This window comes from Corvus hawaiiensis, chromosome 1 (genome assembly GCF_020740725.1).
Source record: "Corvus hawaiiensis isolate bCorHaw1 chromosome 1, bCorHaw1.pri.cur, whole genome shotgun sequence".
Classification (NCBI taxonomy): domain Eukaryota; kingdom Metazoa; phylum Chordata; class Aves; order Passeriformes; family Corvidae; genus Corvus; species Corvus hawaiiensis.
This window is the reverse complement of record NC_063213.1, coordinates 93,544,565-93,566,441: the sequence shown is the minus strand read 5'-3', so window position 1 is coordinate 93,566,441 and position 21,877 is coordinate 93,544,565. Positions and strand designations below refer to the sequence as shown.

The 21,877-nt window shown below is 58.0% G+C and overlaps 1 protein-coding gene across 1 annotated transcript in view; it reads left to right on the top strand.

Moving 5' to 3' along the window:
• The window catches only part of SCN4A (sodium voltage-gated channel alpha subunit 4), a 42,897-nt gene that overhangs the window by 10,706 nt on the left and 10,314 nt on the right, over nt 1-21,877 (top strand). The window contains exons 4-18 of the mRNA XM_048314655.1: nt 222-311; nt 952-1,080; nt 1,179-1,270; nt 2,818-3,147; nt 4,783-4,846; nt 5,439-5,580; nt 6,337-6,549; nt 8,537-8,692; nt 8,916-9,039; nt 10,179-10,417; nt 12,076-12,249; nt 12,537-12,893; nt 16,167-16,598; nt 20,950-21,079; nt 21,396-21,550. Of these exons, the coding sequence (XP_048170612.1) occupies nt 222-311; nt 952-1,080; nt 1,179-1,270; nt 2,818-3,147; nt 4,783-4,846; nt 5,439-5,580; nt 6,337-6,549; nt 8,537-8,692; nt 8,916-9,039; nt 10,179-10,417; nt 12,076-12,249; nt 12,537-12,893; nt 16,167-16,598; nt 20,950-21,079; nt 21,396-21,550 (2,827 nt within the window). The remainder of the gene's footprint in view (nt 1-221; nt 312-951; nt 1,081-1,178; nt 1,271-2,817; nt 3,148-4,782; nt 4,847-5,438; nt 5,581-6,336; nt 6,550-8,536; nt 8,693-8,915; nt 9,040-10,178; nt 10,418-12,075; nt 12,250-12,536; nt 12,894-16,166; nt 16,599-20,949; nt 21,080-21,395; nt 21,551-21,877) is intronic.

Here is a 21,877-nt window from a genome sequence, read left to right as displayed (position 1 = left end):
GCAGAAAGGAAGGGAAGGGGCCGGGACCATGCATGGGAGCAGAGAGGAAAAGAGGGAAGTGTGAGCACAGGACTGAGGCGGGAGAGCGGCAGGAGGGGCAGGGCAGGGTGAGGGACCACGGTGGCAGCCAGGACAAGAGGAGCAGGGACACTTGGCTTCCTGACCGTGGGAAGGGGGGATCCAGGCACCATGCAGAGCATTTGTCCTTGACCAGGTTTTAAATTATTCAGCATGTTCATCATGATCACCATTTTAACCAACTGCGTGTTTATGACGCTGAGCAACCCCCCGGCATGGTCCAAGAACGTGGAGTGAGTCCTGAGACCTCCTCCAGCCACGGGGACAGCCCAGCCTGGCAATGTCCCCCACGAGGGACAGGACCAAGGCCGAGAGAGGGGGGTGGGGATGCAGGCACCCTTCAGAACAGGAGAGGTGTCACTGGGCGGTGCTGGTGGCCCTCAGAAGGGACGTCCACGCTCTGCACTGGGCATTGCAGAGTGAGAACATTTCAGCTGCCCAAAATCTGGTGGGGTGCCCGTGTCAGGAGAGCCCTGAAGAGCAGGTTGGGCTGGGCTGGGCCAGCACTGACAGTGTGGAGAGGCTGAGCTGATCCACCTGTCCAGGGACCATGGACGACCCACAGGACCGGGGAAATCCATCATTTTCTGCCGTGGTTCTGCACATTCAGATCTCAGCAGGGCTTTACAGAGAGCGTGGGGGTGGTGGGACATCAGCAGGGACAGAGGTGTTGCAGCAGAGTCACCAGAGGGATTGGTACCTCAAGATGTCCCAACCCACCTTACGAGGTGAGGTGAAAACCTCTCCCAGTGCTGAAGCACCCCAAAAACCCACCAGCCCCCAAACTCAGCTCCTCAAGATATTCCCCCTGGGAGGGGTGGACAAAACCTTGGACCCGGGCGAGCGTCCCCCGAGTGACCAGTCCCGTTTCAGATACACCTTCACTGGGATCTACACCTTCGAGTCTCTCATCAAGATCCTGTCGAGAGGCTTCTGCATCGATGACTTCACATTCCTGCGTGACCCGTGGAACTGGCTGGACTTCATGGTCATCTCCATGGCGTGAGTCCGGTGGGATGGGGAGGACAGGAGGGAAATTTGGAGGAACGAGGAGTGTTCCTGGCAGAGCCCCTGGAGCCCTTCCCTCTCCTGTCCCACAGCTACATTACCGAGTTCGTGGACCTGGGGAACATCTCCGCTCTCAGGACCTTCCGTGTCCTCCGTGCCTTGAAAACCATCACGGTGATACCAGGTGGGACTTAGAGAAGGGGCCTCCCTTCCGTGCCTTCCCCTGAGCTCAGGTATTTCCACCGTTCCCAGCAATTCCTGGTTCTTTTGGCAGTGCCAAGAGAAAACAGAGGAAATGAGGTATTCGATAAATTTTCCACATAATTCGGCTTTTGGGTCAGGTCATGCTGATTTTACATCTTGAAACCAGCTGCACTCACCAGGCAGCCCCTGAAGAGGCAGATGTGATGTTTTTAAGGCTCCTTGGAGATGAATTGAGGGGAATTTGTGCTCCCGGTGGGTTTATGGGTTTGATAAACCAAATCACTCCATTTTTGAAGCCACAGGCTCAGTTTTGTTGGCTGTTCTGGTGCTGAGGCTGAGATATTTAATGGGTATTGGTTTAACATCACCCAAAACATCCAGACTCGTGTGAGGAGCACCTTATCAAATCCCTCTGATTGCTGATTTCCACATTTGATACCATTTCAACACCCTGCTTTCAACACCTGGTGCAAGCACACAGAAATCTGAGATTGAACTGAAAATGAAAATTCCTCGTGGTGAATAAATCCTCGTGGTGTCCCTGCAGGCTCCAGATCGTGAGGGTTCACATTTGAATGTTTTTTTCCTTCATCAAACAGGCTAAAAATTGCACTGAGCAAAACATAAACTGCTGCTTCTTTCTGGAACGACATCCCCAAGGGCTCTGCAGAAATAGCAGTGGCAAAAATAAGCTGGTTTAGAATATCTGACCTTGGTCAGGCCCTTGGTGAACAGGATTTTACCTAAATAGTTTGGGGAACGAGGAGCTGGCAGGAGGACAGGGCTAAAAATCATTTCCTTGGAGAATATCTCCATGTGAGAAAGCTCTGGGCTCAGAGAAGCTCTAAAGATCAACATTGGGATGTCCCAGCACTGCCCATCATCCATGTAGACCTTGGCTGATAGGATCCATCCTCCATGGAAAAATCTCACTGAGGATCTGTGGATGAGCCCCCTCTGGAGAGGGAACAGCGGTGTTGGGGGGAGAGATGAGTTAATGGAGATGCAGATGTCACTTTGTCACCTTCACTTGGGATTTTCCAGCTTGAAGGGATCAGGATGAAGGGTCTGGCTGGTCTCCCAATCACCCAGGGACAGCAGTTGGAACACGGAGGCTTTTCTGGAGCTGGGAGAAGTGCTCAGCATCATCCAACTGGGCCAGCAAAGAGCTTCTCCATGTTCCACTCTAAAGTGGTTCACTCCAGTGGTTTGGGACAAAAATTGCCAGATCATGGCATTTAGGGAAAAAAGAAACTCCGAAGGAACTGATGGCTGCGCAGCTGGCGTGGCTTTGGCTTGGATATCCCAAGGCTGGGATGGGGAAGTCACCAGCACCTAGGGTGACAGTTTTGGGGGGCCCAGCCATGTGTGGGACACAGCTGGGATGTGATGTGAGCATAGAGCTGGGGGCCTGAACTCGGTGATGACACCCGTCCCCACCAGAGCCAGCACCTTCTGGGGACACCACAGCCTGCTCCCCACAAGCGACAAACGAGCGCTCAGCTCAGTGGTGACGCCTCTCCCCAGGGCTGAAGACGATCGTGGGGGCTCTGATCCAGTCGGTGAAGAAGCTCTCGGACGTGATGATCCTCACGGTTTTCTGCCTGAGCGTCTTCGCCCTCATCGGCCTCCAGCTCTTCATGGGCAACCTCCGGCAGAAGTGTGTGCGGTGGCCACCCCCCAACATCACCTTCCTGGAGGATTTGGGATTGGACAACAACACCTTGGTCAACTCAACCTTCTACAACTTCATGGATGACTTCACCGAGAACTTCACTGGGGAATTCACTGGGAACTTCACCGGGAACTTCACCAGCAACAGCACCTTTGACTTCGAGGCCTACATCAACGACGAAGGTAAAGCTCCTGCAGCCCCTTCTCCTCCAGCCCCTCACCCTGGTTTGCTCCTCAGGTTCCTGCTCTTCCTGCTCACTCCGCGGCTTGCTCACACGGATCTTCCTGCCAAGGCTGGTGGGTGGAACAGCCCATGCACCCTCACAGAAGGGACAGATGAGATCAAATCCCCCTGGGCAGGGAAAACAGGGTCCAACTGGGCAAGCTGAGCTCTTCCAAGAAGGTTTCACAACAGGAAGGTTTGGATGGACCAGTGTCTCCATCTCTCTCACTTGCTGGTGAGGGTTGATGTCCCATCAGGGTGGTCACAGCAGGGAGACCAAACCCTTGAGGAGCAGGTGGAACTTTGGGTGGAAAACCAGAGAAAATGATGAAGGAATGACATTTTTAACCCACTTTTCACTATCTGGATCCTTCCCCAGGTACCACAGTGCCCAGTGAACCCTTTATGCAACACCACAAAAGCCACAGCGGGGGAGGGAGGGAGAGGTGGGACCAACACCCATGAAGTCCTCATGAAGGTCTCCAAGGTGCTCCTTTCCTGCCCCTTCTTTGAAAATCTTGCCCGAAGTGTGGTGGGTTTTATGGTCGTTCTTCAGTTTTCAGTTTTTAAACTCCATGAAAATGTAAAAATCTCAGCAAATCTGCCTGGTAGAGCTTCAGGGTGTCAGGGTGCTCCACAGGGATGTTCCACATCTCAGGACACGCAGCAGAGCTCAGAAGGCTGGGTTGGGTCTCAGTGGAGCTACTTGGCCCATCAATCAGCTCTGGCCTTCATTACAGGAAGGTTTTGGTAGGGGGCAAGTTCAGTCCATAGGATCTGATGAGCTCCGTGCAAAGAGCAGCAGCCCAAGGCCACGAATGCAGCAGAGCAGCTGTTGGGGCCAGGCCAAAAACCTGGAATTGCACAAACAGGATATTTCCTCCCTGAGCCCCCACGGGATAAAGAAAAGCCTCATGGCAGAAGCCAGGCAGGGCCAGGGAGGGTCCAGGAAGCTCCAGAAGCCCCCACGTGGCTCCTGGGAGGGCTGTGCTGGGTGATGTTCAGGACTGGATCCAGCTGCCCTCTGCCACATCCAGGTGTGGGTGTCTCCAGGTGCGCCTCTGCGTCCCTGGGGCAGGTGACCTGTGGTGGCACTGCTTGGCAGCTCCTGTGGCTCTGGATCTGTGCTGGAGCTGTAAGGTGGAGCTTTAAGGACCCCTGGTCCTTAAAGGACCAGGGATGGGAGCAGGAGCAGTTTTCCCAGGTTCTTCTGGGACTCCTGCAGTGCCCCATGCTTGGTGCTTCCTGGGAATGCCCCGATTTCCCAGGAAAACAGGCCAGCCCTGATCCTTTGACCTCATGTTAACCCATTTTCCAGGCAGCCTGGCCCTGGCCAGATCCAAAGCTGTTTCCAGGCTTGGGAAGAACCTGGCTGGATTGATGAAACAACCCCAGGAGCTCCCTGAGACAGAGCCAAGACAAACAGCAAAGTCAACAGAGAGTAGATACCCCTATGCCCGACACTGGGAGTCAGCAGGGTTGGGATTCAAGGGATTTCCCTGACAGGAAGTTGCACCCAGGAATTTGAAATCAATGTTTGTGCTTATTTGTTTTTTTATTTGTTTTTATTCCTTGCTCTTTCCCCACCTGCAAAGGGAATTACTACTTCCTGGAGGGAGCCCTCGACGCGCTGCTCTGTGGGAACAGCAGCGACGCCGGGTGAGTGAGACCCCCCTCCCTCTGGATCCCTGGGAGGGGACAGGGAGCTGGCACAGCTCGTGGGACCCCTGGGGCTTGGGATGGGGCAGGGTTGGGGTGGGAATGTGGCTCTGCAGTCCGGGAATCCCAATGAATCAGCTTGGGGAGCATCCCGAGGGTATCATCCCAATGATTGGATCATCCCAACGGTATCAGCTTGAGGGGGTATTGATTCAGGCATCCCAACGGTATCAGCTTTGGGGCTATCAGTCGGAGCATCCTGAGGGTATCAGCTTGAGGGGGCATCAGTCAGAGCATCCCAATGGTGTCGGCTTGAGGGTATCGGTCTGGGCATCACAACTGCATCAGCTTCGGGTGGAATCAGTTCAGGCATCCCAAATTCATCAGCTTCAGGGGCCTCAGTCTGAGCATCCTGCCTGTATCAGCTGGGGGGGGTATCAGGGATCAGGTGAGGGCAGAGTGTATCAATCCAGGCATCCCCCTTGTCTCATCCTGGAGGGGGGGGGTCCCCCCGCTGCCCCCCACTCTCCAGGGATGGGTTTGGCTGCGGGTCTGTGCCAGGGTCTCATCCCTGCTGCCCCACCCCCGGCAGGAAGTGCCCCGAGGGCTACGAGTGCATGAAGGCCGGGAGGAACCCCAACTACGGCTACACCAGCTACGACACCTTCAGCTGGGCCTTCCTGGCCCTCTTCCGCCTCATGACCCAGGACTACTGGGAGAACCTCTTCCAGCTGGTAGGCACCGCCCTTCCGTCCCTGGGCAGGCATTCCTCTTGTTTCCATGCTGCCCCTGAGGGAAAAAGTCACTGACTGGAAGCTTGTGGGACCATGTCCTGTGGTTTGTGGATCCAGCCAGGGTCAGTGGAGATGGGGAAGGTCCCATCCACTTCCCTAACATGAAGGTGCAGTGTATTTCCCAGGGTGCTGTCAGCTCTATCACAGAAATCAGGGATTTAAAAGATTATCCAGAGCATCTCTGGCTCGAGCCGAGGGACGGGATAAGGAGGGGAAGCCAGGTCACTTGTCCAGTGACCAGGACAAGGCCATTGAGTTGTCCACCACAAAACCCCAGCTGACCCCGGCTCCAGAGGCTGTCCAGGTAAAAGGGATCCTACATCTAAGGCTACCCCTGTCCTCTGGCAAGGTGTGCCCAGATGATCAGAGTCAGAAAAGGACCACGTTGGCCTGAAGGTGAGACCTGAGAAGGTGGGGGCTGAGGGACATCAGCCCCTCCCAGCAAAGCGAGTCAGTGATGGAATATTGGTCCCACCTCCATCGCTCCCAACCCTCGGGAACCTTGGGAACCAAGGCTGCTCTCTGCCTCCCACCCAGTGCCAGGGCCTGCAGGAAGGTCCATTGGGCAACCCTTAGAGAAGACAGGAGCAAAATATTTCCCTCCTGCCACAACCGGGAGGGTGTCCTGGGGTGGCACCTTCTCTTGGGAGCGTCACCAAAGTGACATTGTGACATCCCTGCCACCTCTTCCCACAGACACTGCGGGCAGCAGGGAAAACCTACATGATCTTCTTCGTGGTGGTCATCTTCCTGGGCTCCTTCTACCTCATCAACCTCATCCTGGCCGTGGTGGCCATGGCTTACGCCGAGCAGAATGACGCCACCATGCTGGAGGAGCAGCAGAAGGAGGAGGAATTCCAGCAGCTCCTGGAGCAGCTGAAGAAGCAGCAAGAGGAGCAGGAAAAGCAGGTGGGTGGGAAGGGTGAGGGCCAAAATGAGGGAGGGGTCTTGGGAATAGGAGAGGGAATGGGGGCAGCAACAAGCATGGTGTAAAACCCAAAGAAAAACTCTGTTTGGTCAATAGCAAGTAAAGAAAAAATGGAGGAACTATTTTGGGCATCACATCTGAATCAAAAAACTGAGATACTCTCACGGGTAGGGACAAAAAAAGGCTGAAAAATCAAATTTCCACATCCAAATCCCAGCCCAGGGAGCACTGGGAGGCAGCAGAGAGGAGCAGCACAAGGATGAGGTGTTGTTTGAGAGGAGGAAGAGGCGAGGGACAAAAAAGGCCTCAGAAGTCCCAATGGATCTCCTGCAGCACAGCAGGAGGCCTGGCAGGAGCCCAGCTCGGTGTCACCAGGGCACGAGGGAGGCATCCAGGGAAGGTGGGGCAGCTGCAGCACAGCTCAACGTATCAGCAAACCCTGGCTTTGGAGACAAAACCGAGGGCTCGAGACACCCTGAGCCTCACCAGGGAGGCCCTGGTGTCCTTACGGGAGCCAAGGAAACCTGGAACGGTGGAAGTGTCCATGCTCATTGCAGGAGGGTTGGAAATCAATCCAGGTCCCTTCCAACCCAAAGCACTCTAAGATTCCAAAAACACCAGGTGGGAAGGGACCTCCAGGATCATCTGTTCCAACCCTGCTCGGCCAAAGCACAACCTGGACGAGAGACGTCCCACTGTGGTCCCAGGATGTTACCTTCGTCCCTTTCCCATCCTTGGGAATGTTTTTCAGTACAACATTCCCATAAAAACATGGCCAAGAGCCTCTGGTGCTGCAGCCCAGCCGTTTTCCATCTCTCATCACCATTTTGGTCCATGTCAGCACCATCCGCAGGAGACATCCCTGGAAATCTCTCTGTCTTGGGCAGGACAGCACCTCCCTCACGTGTAGAGACACAAATCAGTGTTTGACTCTCTCCAGAGCCTCTTATCTCTCAGTTCTTATCTGTCCAGAGCCACAACACCCCCTGGGAAGTGGCTTCTTCTTCTCTGGCTGCTGCTGTTTGCAGGAAGGGTCTGAGCCAGCCCTGCCGGAGGGTTGGGGACTCTGGGGCTGGGGTCAGGCTGGTGCTGAGGCCCCTTCCCTGAGCAAAACAACCAGGGCAGCGCCCAAAGGCTTTGTTAAGGGATGTTTTCCTTTGGAGTCACACAGAGAAATGGAAAACACCGAGAGAATGAGGCTGAGAGCGAGGGCAAAGCACCCACAAGAAATGGGGGCTTGGATCTATTTAATATCCCATGATGAAAGGTGGAAAATTTCCAGGATTTCGGCAATGTGCTGTGAGAACAGAGAATTTCCCACTCCTCTGTGGCATCCTCAGCGCTACCAGAGGGTGTAATAAACTCCAAATTTTAATAGCACTGTTGGAAAGAAAAAGACAAAAAAAAAGATAAATAATTGTACATGCAATGGAAATGTGATAATACAGCATTTTGGGGGGAAAAAATTAGATTTTGATCCAAACATTCTCAAATTCAGTGCAAGCCCAAAACTCCTGGAGGCCACATTTCAGCAAGAGCCTTGAGGATTTTGCTTGTTGGCCATTTTGGATGAGAGCTCATTGCAAAGGGCAGAGTTTCCTGCTTGAAGAACCAAGGTTTGCTCAGTTTTGGCCTTAGGAATTACCACCCCTGAGCAAATCCCAACAGATCTAACTCTGCTGTGGAGTGCTCAGTGCAGGGGGGAAAGGGAAAGGGAGAGGGAGAGGAGCAGGGAGAGGGAGAGGGAGAGGGAAAGACTTGGAAATCCCAGGATGGTTTGGGTTGGAAGGGACCTGAAAGCTCAGCCAGTCCCACCCCTGCCATGGGACACCTCCCACTACCCCAGGTTGCTCCAAGCCTCATCCATCCAACACTTCCAGGGATGGAAGGAACCCTCTGGAGCCCTCGGCCACTGTGGGATGTCCCCGTGGCTGTGGACACAGGGCTGACGGGGCCGGGGTTGTGCAGTTGCAGGAGCGCACGTCCAGCAGCGATTCCCTGCCCAGCAGCGTGGCTGGAAAGGGGCACGACTCGGACCTCAACAGTGACCAGGACAAGGCCAAGGACTGCAACGGGCAGGTGGTGCCCAAGATCACCCTGCAGAGATCCAACACCGTGATCGATGTAGGTGCCAGCTCTGTCCCTGCCATCCCTGAGGGTGCCCGCCCTCACCGACCTCCTGAGGGGACAGGCTTGTGCCCACCTCGCCGTGGGTTGGGTCCTACAAGCCTTTTTGGGGTCCCCACCTTGCACCCGGAGGTGTCTCCAGACCATTCCCTGTTTTCTGCCTGCTCTGTCTTTCAGAGCATGGAATAAAACTCTGCATCCCTCCCTCCTCTCCTCCCAGTTCAACCCCACCTATGAGCCAGAGAAGTCGGACCTCAGTCACCTCACTGTGGGCAACCAAGAAGGGCCAGGGCTGGAGAAGAGGGTGGGAAGTGCCATCAGCGTCATCTCCAATGCTGTGGAAGGTACGTCCCCCTGGCTGAGGGTCCTGGTCAGTGCTGGAGGGCCTGGGCTGGGGACAGTGGCCATCCCAAATTCCCAGCCCCATATGAGGGATGACTCCAGCCCCGGCGTCTCCGTACAGGGCCAGTGATGCTCATGCAAGGCTTTTCATCCCAGCTCACTGGGATGATGCCTGGCAGCAATAATCCAATATCTCACACAGATTAATGGGATGGCAGCTGATTAGAGGAGTCTCCAGAGCCAACTGGGAACTCTTGAGCAGCTTCCCAGGAGCTGCTGGGTCAGCTTCAGCAGAAAGCACCATGAACGCAGCAGTTCATGCCCCCTGTCCCCCCTGAGAACGGGCATGAAACCCTCTGGTCACCCCAGAGCAGTTCCCTTGGGTGTCCTGGCAATCTCAGGGCAGCAGGGACACCTCAAATCCTGCCCAGAGGCTGAGAGCAGGATTGGATCCACAGTTCTCTGCCTGATCTGCCTTTCCATCCCACTCCAGTTTGGAGGGCAATGGCTGCATCATCTCTGTGCCTGGGCACGGGAAGGCTCCTCCTTTTAGCCCCCATATTTTTTGGGTGCCAGAATACAAGAAAGACCTAAAACTTCTAGAAAGTGTCCAAAGGAGGGCTGAGAAGATGATGAAGGATCTGGAGGAGCCACATGAGGAGCAGCTGAGGTCACTTGGTTTATTCAGATGGAGAAGAGGAGCCTGAGGTCAGACCTCAGCTCCTCCCAAGGAGCAGCTCCAATCTCTGCTCCCTGGGACAGGGACAGGACCCAGGGAACAGCTGGAGCTGTTCCAGGGGGGTTTGGGATGGAAATCAGGGAAAGGTTCTTCCCCCAGAGGGTGCTGGGCACTGCCCAGGCTCCCCAGGGAATGGTCCCAGCCCCGAGGCTGCCAGAGCTGCAGGAGCGCTGGGACAGCGCTGCCAGGGATGCCCAGGGTGGGGTTGTTGGGGGGTCTGTGCAGGGCCAAGAACTGGATCAATGATCCCTGTGGATCTCTTCCAGCTCAGGATATTCCACGATATTAACATCATAGATCGTCCAGAGCCGGTCCAGGGCCTCAGGAGAACTTCTGAGGGTCAGCACTTGCCCACCCAGGTGAGGACAAGATAATGCCACACTTTTCCTTTCCCGCCCTCAGAGCTGGAAGAAGCTCACCAGAAATGCCCACCCTGGTGGTACAAATTTGCCCACACATTCCTGGTCTGGAATTGCTGCCCTCCGTGGGTGAAGCTGAAGGAGTTTGTCAAGCTGGTGGTGATGGACCCCTTCGTGGACCTGGGCATCACCATCTGCATCGTGCTCAACACCCTCTTCATGGCCATGGAGCACTATCCCATGACGGAGGAGTTCGAGAACGTGCTGAGCGTGGGGAACCTGGTAGGGAGCTCCATCCTTCCCCTTTCGAGCCCGGCAGCCCCACCACCCGTCCTGGAGGGCAGATCCCCTGTGCTGGGTGTGAAACATCCCAGCTGCTGGCAAGGCCCCGCAGGGCTCTGCCCACAGCACCCTGCACAGGGCTGGGCTGCGCGACGGCCCCGACCAGGGGGATTGATGTGGGATTGGGATCCATCCTTCCCTGCTCCCCTCCTGCTGCAGTCCCTGCCTGGCTTGGCACATCCTGAGCCACCCTCTGCTTCACACCCCTGCTGCCAGCCCTGGGTGACACCACGGTGTCCCTGAAATGTTGGGAGGCCACGGGGCAGAGCGGAGGGTGCTCCGGATTGTGGGAACAAACAGGTGCCCACTGAGCAGGAAGCAACAATGCAGCATCAAAATTAACAATAACCAGGCATTTTCCCAGTGGAATGGCTGCAAACTCGGCTGTCCTGATTTTATAGGTGCATTTAGTGGCTGCTCCTGCTCGGAGAGCTGGTGACAAACGGCTCTGAGCTGGATGGATCTGCTGGTGGGACAAGCCCGGGAGCCCCCTGGCAGCGGTGGGAAATGCCCCAAGGAATGGGAGAGCTCCCCTCTCCTCTGCTGCCGCTTTGCCCTGCCCCAGCACCTGCCGGGCACTGGCAGCGCAGCCCTGGAGTGACAGACGCCGCTGCCCGGGCGGGCGGGACCGGCTCTGGTTTCATTCAGGAAATACAAGGGGATTAATGGGCCGGTGCTCAAGGCACGGCCGGGCTGAGGCGGCTCCAGCCCTTCCTTGGAGCCAGGAGCGGATTCCGGCTGCGTGTGCACCCCGGAGGAATGATCTGCTGGGGAAGGGCCAGGTGGGGATGGGAGCAGGAGGAGGAGATCCCACCGAGCCAGGATTCCCGCACATCGCCTGCCTGTGCCACCGCAGGGTGTACAGGACAAGGGTAGGAGTCAGCCGGGAGCAGCAGGACAGGGACACTGTGGGCTGGCATGGAAGGGACACGTGGGGACAATCCCCTGGGATACTGGAGCAGGACAGGGGGCATTTGTGGGCTGGCATGCTGGGGGCACATGGGCACCGTACCCTGGGATGCAGGAGCAGCAGCCTCCCTGCTCAGCAAGGGACAGCCCTGTGTGTCCCCACACCATCCCCAGCCAGGGCAAATCTGCCCCCAGGCCCTCTGCATGTGCTGTGCCGTGGAATTGCAGTGGAGATGCCGATTGGCACCTGGCTGGGCCCTCTCTGCAGTGACACAACACTGCAGGTGCTGTTGAGGTCCCGGAAAGGAGCAATGTGCAAAATCCAGCTCAGCTGTCACAGGGCTCAGGGAGGGACAGGGGCGTCCCAGTAGCAGCCCAGTTCCCAGTGCTGGGCATCTGTGACTTCCCAGTCATTCCAAAGGCGTCTCTTTACCAAGGAAATTTTATTTTTAATTTCCAGCTGCCAACACTCGCCTTTGTGTCCCTCCAGAGAAATCAGCCACCAGTACTCCCAGTCTGGTTTCACCAGCCACACTGGGCAGCATCTGGGGAGCTCGTTCCCAACTGGGACTGGCCCTAATGGGGTGAAATGTTTTGGGAATACACCAAAAAAGAGGGATGCTGCCCACCCCACCCCCCAGCTCAGCCCTGGTTTACAAACAAGTGACCAAGAGTGCTGCTTCCCACAGGTCTTCACAGGGATCTTCACGGCGGAGATGGTCCTGAAGCTCATTGCTCTGGATCCCTACGAGTATTTCCAGCAGGGCTGGAACATCTTCGACAGCTTCATCGTCACTCTGAGCCTGGTGGAGCTGGGCTTGGCCAACGTGCAGGGGCTCTCCGTGCTCCGCTCCTTCCGCCTGGTGCGTGCCGGGGACACCTGGGGGGTGACAGGGTGGGGGTGGCTTCTTCAGCCTCCTTCATGGTGGAGGCCCAGCTTGGGAGGGACCATCTCGACCCCTGTTAAAGAAAACAAACACTGATTCAAGTTAAATATTTAGGGCAGTCAGAGTCAGAGCAGCTGGGGGTTTAACCCCTCCTGCCTCGATCAAACAGCCCCAGGAAGGTCAAATGGCAGTGTCACAGCCTTGCTGGCACCTGGTGGCAAAGACACTGCCAGCCACCTCCCTTCTCTCCTTGCCCCCTGCAGCTGAGGGTTTTCAAGCTGGCCAAGTCCTGGCCCACCCTCAACATGCTCATCAAGATCATCGGCAACTCCGTGGGCGCCCTGGGCAACCTCACGCTGGTCCTGGCCATCATCGTCTTCATCTTCGCCGTGGTGGGGATGCAGCTCTTCGGCAAGAGCTACATCGAGTGCGTGTGCAAGATCTCGGTGGACTGCACCCTGCCCCGCTGGCACATGAACGACTTCTTCCACTCCTTCCTCATTGTCTTCCGCATCCTCTGCGGGGAGTGGATCGAGACCATGTGGGACTGCATGGAGGTGGCCGGCCAGACCATGTGCCTCATCGTCTTCATGATGGTCATGGTCATCGGGAACCTCGTGGTGAGCCTGGGGGCTGGGGGACCCTCGCTGGGGGAGGGACAGAGGGGGCTGTGGGGTGGCAACTGCTCTGTCCAGCTCAGCTTTTCCACAGGGCTGTGCCCGTGGGCAGGGTCTGGTGGGAGCTGGACGGGAGCACAGGGATTCTCCTCACTCCACAGGCCCTTGGGATGGGCTGTGCCAGCCCTGTGTGAAACAGAGGGGGAAATGATTCCTGAGGGACCTTCAGCTGAAACCAGACCAGGAACTGGGGGGAAATTGAGGCACGGAAAACAACAACGGGCTTTAGGCAGAGGCAGGAGCAACTCTGGGATAAAACAGAGCTCAGCTTCAAGCTGCCCTGTGTCCTCCACTTGGCTTTTCCAGCTTTCCTGCTCCACTTCCCACTCTCCTGATGAGGGATGGAGGCAGAGCTCCATCTATCCCTCCGTCCATCCCTCCATCCATCCATCCATCCCTCCATCCATCCATCCATCCCTCATCCATCCATCCATCCATCCATCCATCCCACCCTTTGCTCCAGCTGCTTTTGGGAGCAGCCCCCCCGCAGGCTCCTGCAGGTCCCCAACCCCCCCAGTCCTCACCGTGCTCGGGGTGGCCTCTGGTGATGCCCAAGCTCCTTCCCTGTGTCTGTGGGACCCCCTGCTCCCCTCACCCCCGTCCTGCCCCCGCCCTCCCCGCTCCCCTGGCTGCCTGTGCTGCCTGAGCCACAGGTTCGCGGGTTCCAGGCGAGCGTGAAATCCTTTCTAAACTTGGTAACCCCTTCGCTGGCAGCTCTGGAGCTTGTTTTGCAGCCTGCGTGGGCCCTGCTCTCCCTTCTTGAGGAGCAGGGCAGGGGAGGGAAGCGCCGGCTCGCTCCTATTACTTGCCGGGGTTGTGTAATCCCTTTGGAATTTGCTTTGAAAACCTATCTGTCCCCGGGAGCTGCTGACCCCTGTTCCCAGGGAGGCTGTGAAAGGAGCCCGGGGAGAAACCCAGAGCAGCCCCCGGCTCGGGTCAGCTTGGAGTGTCCCACTTTGAGGGCAGAAAGTTGGGATTTGGGTGCTGCTTGGCGCCCCTGGCTCGTGCCGGGGATTTGGGGCTCTGGAGGGGAGCCCCTGGCTGCAGACCTCGCCCCAGGTCTGTGCTGGCTGGTGCTGGGCAGGTGAGGGGAGCAGCCCCGTGTCCCCCCGGGCTGCCCATCTCCCACCGGTCAGCAGTGGTTTGTGATCCACCTTTCCAGGCTGGGTCAGGCTGAAAATCACCCGTGAGGAGTGTAAGGAGCAGGAGCCTCTCCAGAACCATCTGCAGGGAGCGCAGGAGTTTGGACTGGGAACCCCAGCTGGGGCTCCGTGCAAAGCCCTCCCTAAAGGGGCTCTGGGAACTTTCCCTCGTCTGGAGCTCATTTTGGGAGTGGCCCAGTCCATCCACCTCTCCAGGAGACTGCTCTGGAGAAGACACGGGGGCAGCAATTTCAGCTGGTGGGGTCAGCAATAGCCCTCCCAGAGGTGCCGGTGCCCCAGAGGTGCCGGTGTCCCCCTCCCAGAGGTGCAGGTGTCCCTCTCCCAGAGGTGCCAGTGTCCCAGAGGTGCAGGTGTCCCTCTCCCAGAGGTGCCAGTGTCCCAGAGGTGCAGGTGTCCCCACCCCAGGGGTGCCGGTGTTCCAGAGGTGCAGGTGTCCCTGTCCCAGAGGTGCAGGTGTCCCCCTCCCAGAGGTGTGGGTGTCCCCATCCCTGAGCTGCACCCCAGTCCTCGGGGCAGCTCTGCAGCTCCTGCACGGGCTCCATTTACAGCCCAGCAGAGAAACACGGAGCAGAAACACAGCCAGAGCCCTCTCTGCCCTCCTCCTCCTCTCTGCCAGGCTCTCCTGGCCGCGCCTCAGGTATTTCCGAGTCCTGGAGCCCGTCCCAGAGGCTCCCGAGTGTCCCCGTGCAGGGAGGTGTGTGTTTCTCCGCGCTTCCCCTGCGCAGGAAGGTGACCCATCCTTTGCTGTTGATGACACTTTGAGCATTTCCTTTGGGGTTATTCAGGGAAAAGGGAGGAAGTCAGTCGGGTGACAAGGTAACAGAGTCCTGTCCAACAAAGCCAGAGCCAGCGGCACCCGTGAACTGTAACTGGTGCTTAACCAGGGCATTCAACTGCTGGGCCCGCAGGGATTTATTTAAAGACGTGGTTTAAGGCACATGGCATGAGCCATGTGAAAACAGCAGTGTCCTTGGATAGCAGCTAATTCCCGTCTCAGATGCGCTGCTGGCACCGCACAACTCAGCACAAACACCGACAGCTGTGGGCTGGCTCTGTCCCTGCTCCGCTCCGTGGGGGTGCCTGTCCCACTCCTCGGCTCCCGAGCTGCTCCAGGTTTCTGGCAGGCAGCAACCCCAGCTGTGCCTGGCGAGGCTGTGGAGGGGTCCAGTCACGTTTCGGGATGGTGAAGTAGAAGGGGAAGCACAAGAGCCCATGCTTGGGGTTACACAGAGCATTTACTGGCTCGTGCTGAGGTGAAATATCACTCTGATGGAGCAGAGCAATTTCTGGGAGACAGGGATCAGGTCACAGTGGGGGCTGAGGCTCCTCCGTGGCTCCAGGGTGTTGGAGACCCTCAGGAGCTTGCTGAGCATCGGAGCTACCAAAGGCAGGGAAGAGGAGAGGACGAGCTGCAGCTGAGAGGACAAGCAGGAGATTTCATCCTGGGGAGAGAAGGGACAGAATCACAGAATCATGAAATCCCAGACCGTTTCAGGGTGGAAGGGACCTTAAAGCCCACCCAGATCCACCCCCTGCCATGGGCAGGGACACCTTCCACTATCCCAGTTTGCTCCAAGCCCTGTCCAGCCTGGCCTGGGACACTGCCAGGGATCCAGGGGCAGCCACAAGAGCTGAGCTGCAGCCCTGGGGGTGCTGGACCCAGCACCAGAGGCTTGGGGAATCCCCCATGGGATTCCTGGAGCTCCAGGAGGCCAAAGGAAGGGACACACTCGTGGATCCACAGCAGAGCTTGAAAGGAGCTGAAAGCGTGACTGGCATCACTTGCAGAGGGATCTGTAGGACCGTGGGAGCCCAGGGTGAGGTTGAGGGTGTCAAAGCCCAGGGGGGTTGAGGAGGAGCATGGCCATGTCCTCCAAGAACTGGGACTGGCACCTCTGCAGTGCCCAGAGCTGCTGAGGGCAGGGCAGAGCCCGTGAGACGCTCAGTGAAGGGGTTTCTCCACAGCCACGAGTGATCCCTGCAGCTCCAGAGGGAGATCCTGAGGCTCAGGACCTGCTGGACCTCAGGGCTGGCATTCGCTTCGTCCCCCCAGGTGCTAAACCTGTTCCTGGCTCTGCTGCTGAGCTCCTTCAGTGCCGACAGCCTGGCGGCGTCAGACGACGACGGGGAGATGAACAACCTGCAGATCGCCATCGGCCGCATCACCCACGGCATCGCCTTCGCCAAGGCCACGCTGCTCGCGCTGCTCCGCCGGCTCTGGAAGGGCAAGAAGGTGGCACCAGAGGAAGAGCAGGACCCCAGTAAAAGGGACAACTCCGTGCTCAACCATGTGGACACGGCCCCGGAGCCCAAGCCGGGGTACCTGGATGGTATCACAGGGAAGGAGCACATCTTCATGGATGAGCTGGACCACATGAACTTCATCAACAACCCTAACCTGACGGTGCAGGTCCCCATCGCCTCTGAGGAGTCCGACCTCTACGAGGAGACCAGCACCCAGTCCGACACTGAGGACACCACCAAGGTAAGGAAGGTGGAGGGAAGGGAAGGGTTTCACCCCAAAACCGGGACTGCCCCACTCCTGCTGCGCTGTCCAAGGAATGATGTTGGTTTGGGTCACTTTTCACTTCCTCACAGGGCCAAACTTGGGGCTTTCCAAGCTGGCATTTCCCAGTGTAAGCTGGAGTGGGAGGGGAGGGTCCGAGCAGGGCTTCGGCTGTTTTGGGTCAGACTGTGGGGTTATTGCCAGTGCCAGAGGGCCCCACAGCACCACAGGGGCGGTGCAAGGGTCAGAGTGCTCAGTTTGGGGTTAAAGATGTTGCAGAGGAATCCGATGCCTGGAAATCTGCTGATGGCACTATCATCGGATCCACTGCTAAGCCTCGGAAAGCATCATCCTGGGGGGCCTGAACCAGATGGAGGAGCTTAGCAGGGGTGAACACGAAGCGAGGGACGTGGGATCCAAAGCTGAGACAGCTGAGCCCGGTCTCCAGGGGACTGCTGGGGTCCACTGGGAGGGTGGCAGGGGCACAAGAAACTTGGGAAGACCCAAGTGGACACAGAAGGGTGATGGTGTGGTGGGAAATTACTGCTCACTCCAAGGTCCTGGGGACGCAGGGGGCAGCTGGAGGTGCTGAGGGGGACAGGATCAGCCTGGGAAGGGGGTTTGTATGGACAATAGGACAGCTCTGAGCAGGGATTTGTCATGACCGGATGGCAAACGTGTGCCCAGGAGCTGAGGGAACTCTGGGAAGCTCTGTCCCAACCAGCCCTGCCAGCTCCAGGGGACATCTGGTGCTGCTGAACACCTGGATGGGGCTGCACAGGGAGCCTTTTCCAAGCTGGAAAAGGAAGCAGAGCTCCCAAAACTGCAGAGCCTCTCCCCTCCCTCCCATCTGCGGGCTCCTCACAGCTCAGCACAGCGACAGGGACCCAGCTTGGAACAGCGTGGGGCAAGCAGAGGAGACAACCCCAATTATCTCGTGTTATCTGGGAAAGGAGGGGGTTTTCAGCATTTGGGGTGCAGGAGGGGCACAGGAGGAAAGGTGGGGCTGGCCGTCGTCACTGCGAATTCACTGCCAAGCCCCACAGGGGGGACAAACGTGTGGAGCACCTTGCTCAAGGGTACGGGCCAGGGGGTTGCTGCTCTCAGCTCCCTCAGTGTTGCCACCAGGAGGGCTGAGCGTTGGCATTTCCCCCCAAATTTTTCCTGCCACAACCCCAGTCCCACAGCAGCAGCGCCCAGCACAGCGGGTGCGCTGCAGAGGTGATGCCAATGCCAACCTGGCCACAATGGCAGGGGGGACCCCACATCCTGCCAGCTCCATGGGGTCCCCAGGGACCTCAGCTCCCTGCCACCACGAAGTGCTTCCCAGCAGGTGGGAAAACCTTGGTGTGCAGCCATTGGCCCTGTCCTGGCACAGCTCTGGGCTGGGTTTAGCTGATGGCACCAGCTCCGAAATACTGCATGGAAAAACTCTGAGAGCCATCCCCGGCACATGCAGGGGGCAAAGAGCACCTCTCAACCCATAAAGACCAGTTCAGCCCATCGGGGCTGTCAGGTTTGGTGCCTAAATTCAGTCAAAGCTGACTCAGGTGGGAGCCAAGGGCGTGCATTAAAAACAGGGGCCCAGCCCAGGCAGGGGAAACGATGGGCTTCGATTTGTCATGGAATGACAAATTGGTCTCAAAGACCATCCAGTTCCAATCCCCTGCCATGGCAGGGACAGCTCCCACTGCCCCAGGCTGCTCCCAGCCTGGCCTGGGACACTGCCAGGGATCCAGGGGCAGCCCCAGCTGCTCTGGGCACCCTGTGCCAGGGCCTGCCCACCTTCCCAGGGAACAATTCCTGCCCAATCTCCCATCCAGCCCTGCCCTCTGGCACTGGGATCCATTCCCTGTGTCCTGTCCCTCCATGCCTTGCCCCCAGTCCCTCTGCAGCTCTCCTGGAGCCCCTTTAGGCCCTGCAAGGGGCTCGAAGCTCTCCCAGACCTTTCCCTGCTCCAGGCTGAACATCCTCCGCTCTCCCAGCCTGTATATATAAGATGAAATGACAATTAGCAGCCAGGTGCTAATTGCTGGGAGCCCTGCGCTGTTCCGGGGGGAGTCGGTGCCAGCCGGGTGTGTTCACACACCGGGAATCAGCTCCAGATGGAGCCAGAGCCCCGCGCAGCGCCCGCTCCGGGGACGCTCCCGCCGTGACGATCCCAAACCCCGGGGCTTCTCCGCACGGGCTGCTCAGACAACGCTGGGAAATCCTCTCCGCTTCCAGAGCAGCTCCTTTCCAAGGAAAAGCTCTTCTTCGGGGAAATGACAGCGGCAGGATCATCGCAGCTGCAATTTCGCAATCTGGCGGTGGATTTCTGTTTTGCAGCTCAAAGGAGCGAGGAGGCGCCAGCCCGGTCTGCGGCTCCGCAGAATCAGTGCCGGGGCCCAGGGCTCTTCCAGGGGCTTTTCCCCTGGGGATCCCACCCTGCAGGGCAGGGTGATGTGTCCCGGGATGTGGTGCAGCACAGGGGTGTTGTCAGTGGGGCTGAGGGAGCTGGGAAAGGGGCTCAGCCTGGAGCAAAGGAGGCTCAGGGGGGACCTTGTGGCTCTGCACAAGTCCCTGACAGGAGGGGGCAGCCGGGGGGGTCGGGCTCTGCTGCCAGGGAACAGGGACAGGAGGAGGGGGAACGGCCTCAGGCTGGGCCAGGGGAGGTTTAGGTTGGAGATTAAGGAAAATTTCTTCACTGAAAGGAGTGTCCAGCCCTGGCACAGCTGCCCAGGGCAGGGGTGGAGTCCCCATCCCTGGAGGGGTTTAAGAGCCGTGTGGATGTGGCACCTGGGGACAGGGGTCAGCGGTGGCCTCGGCAGTGCTGGACTCGATGGTCTCAGAAGGCTTTTCCAGCCTGAACAATTCCATGATTCTCAGCGCTGTGGATTGTGGGGTCCTGGGGTGAGTCAGGGCGTCCAGCACCAAGGATGGGAAAGCTCTGGATTGGGGGAAAGCCCCAGCCGGGCTGGAGAGGCTGTACCGGGTGTGTAATGGAAATTGCCCTCCAAACCTGCTGGTTCCAGGAGTGCGACGGCTCAGGAGCCCCAAGGGATGGGTTTTATCCCTGTCCCCACCCAAGAGAACCTGCCCCGAGCTCCACCCACAGAACTCCTGGATTCCATGAGCCGTCCAAGGCCCTTTTGGACATTCCCCCACATCTCCAGGGCAGTTGCACTGGTTTGTCCCCACCCTGACCTTTTGTAAGGCTTGTCCTGGAGGCAGGTGGCTCCGGTGTGTCCTTCCCTGGGGTCACAGCTTGCCTGGCTCCGTGCTGAGACTCCCAAATCCCCCTGCCCCTCCTGCCCCTCCCGCCCAGCCTCACTGAGGGTGGTCCCCGTGGCCCTTGGGAGCCACCAGCTGACAGCTGGTGCCACCCCTGCTGCTGTGTCCTCTCCTGCATGTCCCCAAAGGTCCCCAAAGCAACATCTCGCGGAGATGCGGCTGTGGCCCCTGAAGCAGCAGGCAGTGACGGTGCCTCAGTTTACCCCCAGGGCTTTTCCCTGGTTTTTGGAGGCTGGAGCAGCTCCTTTGTGCACTACCAAAAGCAGGAGCAGCCTGGGGGGAGGATTATCTCCTTCCCGTGTAAGCCAACACCTTCCTGTGCTGGAAATACCCACCCAGGATCCTCTGGTTCCTGCTGCTCCCAGGTAGGAGAAGCAGGGCTGGGGAATCTGCTGGTTCCTCTAGTGCTGCACGAGGGCTTCTCGGAACGCAAAAAAAAAAAAAAGGAGGAAAAAGAATCCCAGGGGATTTGCCAAGGTTTTCTCTTGTTATCAGCCCCTCTGGGCCTTGCTGAGTGGTGTCTGGGAAGGCAGCCAAGCGGAGCTGTGGAGCAGGATGGAGCTGGAGAGGTATTTGGGATGCAGGTTTTGAACTTGGGTGAACCTCGGGCTGAGGGCCCTTTGGCACGAGCCGAGCCAGAGGGAGGAGAGAGGAGAGGCTGCTTGGGTTTCTGCACCAAAGGGGGGCTGGCAGAGCAATTCCTGGATGGGGACACACAGAGGAGGAGGAGGAGGTGAGAAAATCAGCCTGAGGTGGTGGCACGGGTGGATGCGAGATGGAGCTGCTGTGCTGGGAGGAAGGCTGGGATCAGGGACCTTCTGTTCCTCTGAACCTGGGTGAAAAGCAAAGCTCAGATACCACCAATCCTCCAGGGTTTGCAGCCCTGGATGACTCAGCAGCTTCTGGGCTGTGTGTCCATGGAGGGGGACTCGGAGCATCCTCCAAACAAGGGGGTCCCAGCACCCACCTGGTCCTGCTGGGCTCTCTGGGGGAGGAGGAGCATGGCTGGAGGCAGCCAAAGCCCTGGAGCCCAGCCTGAATTCCTGTCCCTCTGCAGAACCCCCTGTCCAGCGACAACGCCTCGTCTGTGTGCAGCACAGTGGATTACAAACCCCCCGCGCCCGAGGAGGAGGAGGTGGCCGAGGCGGCCGAGGAGAGCAACGAGCCCGAGGAATGTTTCACCGAAGGTGAGGGGCAGAGCAGGGCTGGAGACCCTGTGGGCAGGGGGAGATGGGTGTGGAGAGGGGAAAAGGGCGTGGAGGGGCCACTGCCAGCCCATTCTTGCAGCACAAGGACCCCCAGGCTCCCTGAGCTCAGCCAGAACTCCAAATCCTCCTGTACCACCACAGAGATGTCCCCATGGAGCTCCCCTCATGCACCCACCTAAGCCCAGTAGGATCCTGGTCCAACCTCTGCCAGGGATGGTTTAAAATGCCAATAAAACTGGGAAGGAATAGTGAGACCACCCTGGCTAGGAGTGACCCCCAGGCCCTGTGTCCCCAGGCTGTGTGAAGAGGTTTCCCTGCCTCTACGTGGACATCACCAGTGAGAAGGGGAAGATTTGGTGGAACCTCAGGAAGACCTGCTTCCGCATCGTGGAGCATGACTGGTTCGAGACCTTCATCGTCTTCATGATCCTCCTCAGCAGTGGGGCACTGGTAGGTGCCACCTTTCCCCCTGTCCCAAGGGCTCTGCAGCAGCTCCCCAGCCTGGGGGAGCCCAGGGAGGTGACAGAGCCCAGGACCTGGGCATCTCCTGTGCCGAGTGACCCAGCTGTGGGTAGATGTTTGACTTCAAACTCCATCTGGCTCAGGTCAGACCAAGGTACAGCCTTGTGAGGGGATCTAAACATCCTCCAGGAGTCGTGGTACGCCCTGGTCACCTCTCCCCAGCATCTCTGGACCATGTGGTCCATGGGCTTGAGGGGATGCCACTGCCTACAGCCCCCACTCCTGCTCTTATGCCAACTATGAACCACCTGAACC